The following is an 8,688-nucleotide window of genomic DNA, read 5'->3' as shown; positions in this document are numbered from 1 at the left end:
ATGGAGTCGCCACCTTGTGGCGAATCCCATACCGAACCATGGCAGAGTAAAGCTGTTTGTTGCAGAAGTGAGTGCCCCCATCACTGATTAGTACCCTAGGGACACCAAACCTATTGAAGATATGTTTCTGGAGGAACTTCAGCATTGTTTTAGTATCATTGGTGGGTGTGGTAATGGCCTCTACCCATTTTGATACATAGTCAACTGCCACCAGAATATAAGTGTTTGAGTATGATGGTGGGAAAGGCCCCATGAAACCAATACCCCATACATCAAACAGCTCAATCTCCAAGATTCCTTGTTGAGGCATGGCGTAACCATGAGGCAAATTACCAGCTCTCTGGCAACTGTCACAGTTACGTACAAACTCTCGGGAATCTCTGTAAAGTGTAGGCCAGTAGAAACCACATTGGAGGACCTTGGTGGCTGTTCGCTCACCTCCGAAATGACCTCCATATTGTGACCCATGGCAATGCCATAAGATCCTTTGTGCTTCTTCTTTAGGTACACACCTACGGATTATCCCTTGTTTGAAATTTTATGTCCAAGGACAATCCCTTCAGTCACCATAAAGTGACACTTTTCCCAGTTTAAAACTAGGTTGGTCTCTTGGCATCTTTTCAAAACCAATGTCAGGTGATCAAGACAGGTGATGCACAGAAAACTTGTCTCTCAACAAATCTTCCTTCGGCAAGTATACCGAAGTTGTCGTCAAGTAAAAACTCACAATAGAGTGAGGTCAAATCCCACAGGGATTGATTGATCAAGCAACTTTAATTAGAAGAATGTTCTAGTTGAGCGAATCCAGAAATTGGGTTGAGAGTTGCAGAAAATAAAATGGCGGGAATGTAAATAACAGAAAAGTAAATGCTAGAATTAAAGGACTGGAAGTAAATGACGGAAAATAAATTGCAGAATTATAAATGGGAATGGGGGATTTGCTCATAAAAGTAAATCGTAGAAATTAAAGAGAATGGGTAAGATCAGAAATGGGGAGTTCATTGGGCTTAGGAGATGTTGCAATTCTCCGGATCAAGTTCATTTTCATCTCTTCCTCAATCAATGCACTCATTGATCTCCTTGGCAATCTTAAGTGATTGAATTGCAATTCCTTGCAATTCAATCTCTCAAATCTTGATCAATAGCCAATTCCTTGGTCAATTGCTCATGAGAAGAGATGAAGTATAGTCACTGATTATACCACATGCATTTCCCAAACCAAGTATTAAGAGGGTTACACTCACATACCCATCCAAACCCAATTTGGTCCAGCATGAGAAAGTATTTCTAGCTTGATCTCTTCATTCCTCTTCCAAGGTTCAAAAGAGATCCAAGTTTGAATAGCTTCTCTTCCAAGATAACTACTCAATTGGATGAAGATCGAAAGCTTTCAAGTAAAATCAAGAGGAAAGATAGAAGAAGAACAATGAAAATTAGTATTGATCCATCAAATTACAACAGAGCTCCCTAACACAATGAAAGGGGTTTGGTTGTTCATAGCTCTTGAAAATGAAAACAAAGATCGAGAATACATCATAAAACTAGTAATTGCAAAGAAAGTAAATATAGAGAGTAGTTCTTCAGCCTCCAGAACTCCTTTACAATTCAAAGCTACTCCTATATATACTACTCTTCTCAGCTTCTAATTCACTCTTCAAGTCTTGGGCCTTTGGATCTTGAGTTTGAAGCAGTTCCTTTCTTTATTTGGGCTTGGCTTTACTTGCAGAGAGAAAGTGCGGAGTGGGCAGAGACTTAAGCTCAGGGCGTAAGGAGTGTTAATCTTTTAGTGAAAGTCCAAATTCGGGAACGTTAGTGACACTTAACATTGTCACTAACATTCCAATGCACCCCTTTTGCCTAACGTTAAAACCCACGTTAACTAGGTTAACGTGGCTTTTAACGTTGCCTTGTCAACCATCGAGAACGTTAGTGACACTCAATATTGTCACTAACGTTCCAGTGTGCCCCTTCTTGCTTCACGTTAAAGCTCACGTTAACTAGGTTAACGTGGCTTCTAACGTGGCCTTTGCCATCCTTCGAGAACGTTAGTGACATTCAACATTGTCACTAACGTTCCAATGTACCCCTAGGTCTCACGTTAGAGTCCACGTTAACTAGGTTAACGTGGCTTCTAACGTGGCCATCTTTTAGCCATCCCAACGTTAGTGACAATGTTGAGTGTCACTAACGTTGGCTCATCCTTCATTTCTCATCGTTAGCTTCCACGTTAACCAAGTTAACGTGACTCTTGGAGGTTGTGTGGTTGCTTCAACGTTAGTGACAATGTTGAGTGTCACTAACGTTGTCGACAACTCTTCATCCTCTACGTTAGTTTCCACGTTAACCAAGTTAACGTGGGAGTTAACATGGTACTTAGCACCATAGGCCAACGTTAGTGACAATGTTGAGTGTCACTAACGTTGGCTTCTCTCCCTCCCCCTTAACGTTAGAGGCCACGTTAACTAGGTTAACGTGGCTTCTAACGTGGCCACTTATGAGTAATTGCCAACGTTAGTGACAATGTTGAGTGTCACTAACGTTGGCTCAACTTCTTTTCTCCACGTTAGAGTTCACGTTAACTTGGTTAACGTGACTCTCTAACGTGGGCATTGATGGCTTTTTTGAGAGTGTTATTGGCAATCACTTTTCTCATTAATCTTTGCAAGTTACCTCCCCTTTTCTTGCTTCTTTTTGGTCCTGAAATCAAGCAACAAAGTGCATCAAAGCTCTAGTCCAAGTCATGAGTAATGCAACATAATATTTGTCACTAAACTTATGCAAAATCCTCATGAAATCATGTAAAATGCACAATGTATGCTTGAGTCAAGGCATAAGTGAATATTTACCCAAAACTAGTTTATTTTCTAAAGAAATGCATGAAACTAACCTAAAAACAGTAAAGAAAATGTCAGTGAAACTGGCCAAGATGCCCTGGCATCAACAGGAGCTGAATGAGTCTCCATATACTGAGAAGTCATCCATGAAGACTTCCAGAAATTTTTCCACCATATCAGAGAAAATAGAGAGCATGCATCTCTGAAAGGTTGCAGGCGCATTACACAGCCCAAATGGCATCCTTCTGTAAGCAAACACTCCAGATGGACATGTGAATGCTGTTTTCTCTTGATCCTGGGGATCTACTGCAATTTGGTTGTAGCCTGAATAGCCATCCAAAAAACAGTAATAATCATGACCTGCTAGTCTTTCTAGCATCTGGTCTATGAATGGTAAAGGAAAATGATCCTTTCTGGTGGCTGTATTGAGCCTTCTGTAGTCAATACACATGCGCCACCCTGTAACTGTTCTTGTAGGAACCAGTTCATTTTTTTCATTATGAACCACTGTCATGCCTCCTTTTTTGGGGACAACTTGGACAGGGCTCACCCAGGGGCTATCAGAAATAGGATAAATAATCCCAGCCTCCAGTAATTTGGTGACCTCTTTCTGCACCACTTCCTTCATGGCTGGATTTGGCCGCCTCCGTGGTTGAATCACTGGCTTAGCATTGTCCTCCAATAAGATCTTGTGCATGCATCTAGCTGGGCTTATGCCCTTAAGGTCACCTATAGACCACCCAAGAGCTGTCTTGTGTGTCCTTAGCACTTGAATTAGTGCTTCCTCTTCCTCTGGATTTAAAGCAGAGCTTATGATCACTAGAAAAGTGTCACTTTCTCCCAGAAATGCATATTTTAGGGATGGTGGTAATGGTTTGAGCTCGGGTTTAGGAGGTTTTTCCTCTTCCCGAGGAAATTTTAGAGGCTCTTTCAATTCCTCTGAATCCTCAAGATCAGGCTGAACATCTTTAAAGATATCTTCCAACTCTAATTCGAGACTCTCAGCCATGTTGATCTCCTCTGCCAAAGAGTCAATAAGATCAACTTTCATGTAGTCTTTTGGTGTGTCTGGATGCTGCATAGCATTGACAGCATTCAACTTAAACTCATCCTCATTGACTCTCAGGGTGACTTCCCCCTTTTGGACATCAATGAGAGTTCGTCCAGTTGCTAGGAAAGGTCTTCCTAGGATGAGAGTAGCACTCTTGTTCTCCTCCATTTCCAGCACTACAAAGTCAGTGGGAAAGGCGAATGGCCCAACCCTGTCAATCATGTCCTCAATCACGCCTGATGGGTATTTAATGGAGCCATCAGCAAGTTGGAGACATATCCAGGTTGGTTTAACTTCTTCAGTTAAACTAAGCTGTCTGATAGTGGATGCAGGTATTAGGTTAATGCTTGTCCCAAGATCACATAAGGCTGTCTTGGTGCAATTACCCTCTAATATGCATTGTAACATCCCTTCCAGCAAAATACCTTGCTTAAGTCAGGGTATTTTTACTAGAAAGAACGTTACGTGACCTTTTCTAATATTAACTACTTAATTACTGAGCCTTTGTATCGATTTCGCGTTTCAGTTTTAAGAAAATGCCAGAAAATTTTGTTTTTTATTCATTAAAGTCATAATTCAAACATTTACAAATAATAATAATCACATAAATATTATTGATAATAATTCTTATACAAAAGAAACCAAATAAAACTCAAATACAATATACCAAACCTACCCCTCTATATGAAATAAACTCTCAAGGGACAATCAGCGAGGGGACTCTACAAGACCAATTAAAATCATAAAGAAAACCTACTAATCGCTCGCAGCTTCAAGTTGCATCTTCAAACCTGTGTCACTGAAAGGGTGGAAAATTTGGGGGTGAGAACCAAACCACATATTCTCAGTAGAGGTCGAGAATGCCGTGAAAGTAAAGAATAAGGCGCAAATAGTTAATTTCATTCAGAGACGTCTAAAAGAAAATTAACATTCTTTAAAAACATTAGTTAATTATTCAAAATCCTAGAACCATATTTTCTTTATAAAACTCTTAAAAGTTTCCTAGACTGTATGAATGACCAACCTGTTCCAAGCATAGGTTCATTAAGTCTATGCTGAACCAGTTTGATTTTTCATACTTTACTAGACCATAACATAAAAAAAAGTTACCTACGCGGTATAAATGATCATCCTGCTCCAAGCATAGGTTCATTAAGTCTATGCTGAACCCGTCAGATACTTTATACAGAACTAGACTTCCAACACAAACCAGTCATGGCCTCAGGCCCAAGCAATTCAACCAACACCCAATTCACCATAATCCAGCCAATCAATTTCAAACACAAGTAATGAGGTTCAAACACAATCAAGAGCAATTATATCAAATATAGCAATTAACAGTTAACAGAATTATTCACTTAGGCAAACCAATTACAATATGCACACCCAAACAATGTCACATAGATGCATATGATGAATGTCTAGTCCTAGTACAGGCCATGAGCTCATGTGTCGGTTAGCACCTGCATTCCCGACATTTATCCGGTCACGAGTTCACAATTTCCCGGATACGATTTTTCGTTCAAATAAATGCGCATATAATTATTAGCAGCTCTATTGAGACAGCCTCTGCTTTCTACTCGCAGGAAATATATACTCTTGGGAACGGAAAATTACTCTTGGGTTGTCTCAAGGCAACAGATAAATAAACAAACATCTCTTGGGTTGCATTAAGCAACAAATACACATATAATATCTCTTGGGTTGCCGCAAGCAACAAGCAAACATTTCTTGGGTTGCTTCAAGCAACAAACAAATAAATAATATCTCTTGGGTTGCTTCAAGCAACAAACAAATAAATAATATCTCTTGGGTTGCCTCAAGCAACAGATAATCATACAATAAGTACTTTACTCTTTCCTTTTTCTTTCATAATTACAAATACGCAAGCGGGACTAGACCCACGCCCTTGCCAACAACCTCATAAATCAAATATTCTTTTCTTAAAAGAATCATTGAAGTTATTTTTATTAAATAAGCCTTGAATATTTATTTTGATTAAGTCCTTATATTTTTTATAAAAATTTGGACATAATCTCCTTTAAAAATAGGACTTATCCACCCTTACGGGTTCCTTCTTTCTCAACAATTCATCAGCCTCTTTCAGTATTTGCCACAACAATATATTCTCAAAAACATTTGATAATAGAAAATCTATTTCTTAAATTCCATATCCAAAATAATTACCAACACAACTTGGCAGCCTGATTTCCATTTTGTTTTTAAAATATCAAATGAATTCGGAATTACGCAAACTTTAAATCCATGCGACCGTCTCGGATTAAACTTTCCATTAAATCAAAAATCATAATTTTTCGTTGTCTCTAGCTTCGGGAATATAAGCAAAACTGTGACTGTTCTGCAGTGTTTTAAAACCAGAAGACAGCAGCAGCATACAACATTTGAAATTTCATATAAAATCCAAATTAAATCCAACAACCTTCAAAATTAATGTGGTTAAACACAACTCATCCAAATTTCTTTCTCAATTGGTTCCAGGGTCATACCAGTTTTAATGAAGGAGTTACATAGCTTGGAAGTTAGGTAATTTTCTGCAGAATTCTGTTTTACAAATCATTGAACACAACCTCTTCCAAGTCTCATAACTCACTTATTAAAACCTGGAAAACCCTGAAATTTGAATCATATATACTAAACATACTCAAATTTCACCTCCAATTGGTTGCATCTCAATATCATTCCAGAATTAAAAATTATAAAACCTCAAAGTTACTGACTTAGAAAACAAAGCCTGACTTTTACTGCATAATACATCTTTCTTTGAAAACCCAAATCTTTAAAACCACAATTCTAAAAATTCTAAATTTTTATGAAATTAAGGTATTAGGACCAAAGTTTCATTTAAAATTGGTTCAATTCCAAAATTCAAATTGGAGAAATTCCAATAGAGGAAACAAGTTGCTGCTGTGTTAAACATTCTGCAGAAAAACCAGAGTTGACATCCCCAATTCAAAAATTTACCATAAATCATAAACTTAATGAAAAAGTCTCAAATTCACCAGTCCTTCTCCCTATATTCCCAAGCTTAATTCGGACTTGGTTCCACGCAATTCCGATAATCACAGATCTGGTTATAGCTTTTTCAAAGTTGCTGACTTAGTTTAGAAATTATGCAGTAAATCAGATTTTAGCATTCAACTTTGAAAATTCATAACTAATTCTCTAGTTGATACAAAACCTTCAAAATTGAGTTTTCACAATTACACTTAATATAATTTACTCAACACTGAAATTCATATAATTTCAGTCTCTATAGAGTCACTGGTTCACTTTCAAAGTTACTGTTTAATTTCAAGAGAACATGATTTTCAGCAAACCATTTAGTATTCAAAATCTAACCCTTCAATACCCCTCAAAACCAATTCCAAATCAACCACCAACCATGTTCATTAACATTACAATATACGAAATAACATCTCAACGGCAACAAATCCAACATAACCCAGTAAAATTCAGGAATTCTCAACAATTAGTCATCAAACAAGTCCCAATCCACATAATCAATCAATATCACTAATCAACAATTCCAAATCACAATCTCAACCATTCCAATCACAATTTCAGCCACAATTCAATATTCACATAATCAATCAATTAATCACAGCTATTGAATCTATTTGCAGTTATTCAACAAACCTTGTAGGCATTCTTAAATTAAAATAATTTTAAACCCCCTACCTCGATGTCGTAATCGCAGGATTTAACATAGCAATTCCCTTTATTCCTAATTCGTGGCAGCAACCACAACAGTGATACCGGAGACCCTCTGCAGCAGCAATGTCATCAATAATCATGATAATGGTGGCAAGACCGAAATAGAAATATTTTTGGGCATTTTTCCTATAACAATGAAGTGGCAAGCAGAGATAACAACAATCAAAATAGGTTGTGAATGATACAGATTCAGATACAAGGATGAAGGAGGCTGTGGTAACCGAGCAATACCAGGGCAGGGCTGAAATAGTTCATAGCAGCAACGATTCTTTTGGAAAATCGATCGTCACAGTCCACAGCTGCAGCAGCTTAATCAGTAATTAAAGAAAACAAGGAAACGAAGCCATAGTAGTAGAATTACGGTGACTACAACAACAGGGAAGATAGCTTCCTCCTCTACCTCAGCTCGTGATTCCGGCGGCGGAGCATCCATCAGCGACGCCGGTTGTTCACGATTCTCCCCCTCCTTAACCTAATCGATGACGCAGCTTCGGAGATGATATTGGCGGTCTCCATGGTGACGGTTGCTGCGAGCTCGACGGCAACTGAACTAGCAGCGGAGGCAACGCATGGCAGCGACAACGATGAGCGAGTGAACGTCTCCGTCGATCTCTCTCTCTTCGTGGTTTTGCTTCTCTTCTTCCTGGCTCTGACGACAGCAATGGCAACCGGCACAAGGAGCGGCACAGCGAGGCGATCCTCCTTCCTCTCTTCTTACTACGTTCCGTCACTCTCTCCCCCTGTTCTCCGTTCTCCCCCCCCCCCTCAAGCTCCCCCTGTTCCCTTTCTTTCCTTTCTGTGTATGTGTTTATTTGTGAAATTAGGGTATCAATTAGGAATTTAGTGAAATTAGGATTTTATAAAGAAATAAGGATAGATATAAATAGATATTTTGATAAAATTGAAGAGTAGAGTAATTTTTAAAATTAAATATACTCTATTAAAAATATATAAGAACATTATTTATCAACATATTGCTAAGTTCAATTAATTATTTCTAGTTTAAATTATAAAATAAGTATATTAATCACATTTTTATAAAATGTACTTTAAACTCAATACCAATTA

At 38.2% G+C, this 8,688-nt stretch overlaps 1 protein-coding gene across 1 annotated transcript; it reads right to left on the bottom strand.

The window, feature by feature from the left end:
- Positions 1–1,411: 1,411 nt before the first annotated feature.
- On the bottom strand, positions 1,412–8,453 carry LOC112742035 (uncharacterized). Its single transcript, XM_072214096.1, has 4 exons — positions 8,021–8,453; positions 7,852–7,919; positions 7,585–7,746; positions 1,412–4,684 (listed from the first exon to the last, which is right to left on the bottom strand). Exon 4 carries the CDS (start codon positions 4,291–4,293, stop codon positions 2,938–2,940), a length of 1,356 nt encoding a protein of 451 aa, XP_072070197.1. The 5' UTR covers positions 4,294–4,684; positions 7,585–7,746; positions 7,852–7,919; positions 8,021–8,453; the 3' UTR covers positions 1,412–2,937.
- Positions 8,454–8,688: the final 235 nt, after the last annotated feature.

Source organism: Arachis hypogaea, chromosome 14 (assembly GCF_003086295.3).
Source record: "Arachis hypogaea cultivar Tifrunner chromosome 14, arahy.Tifrunner.gnm2.J5K5, whole genome shotgun sequence".
Taxonomy (NCBI): domain Eukaryota; kingdom Viridiplantae; phylum Streptophyta; class Magnoliopsida; order Fabales; family Fabaceae; genus Arachis; species Arachis hypogaea.
The sequence above is the reverse complement of the archived record's forward strand: the minus strand, read 5'-3'. Positions and strand labels throughout refer to the sequence as shown.

What these genes read in the sequence shown, in the direction of transcription:
- LOC112742035 (XM_072214096.1), bottom strand. Translation starts at nt 4,293, where the DNA reads ATGTTACAATGCATATTAGAGGGTAATTGCACCAAGACAGCCTTATGT.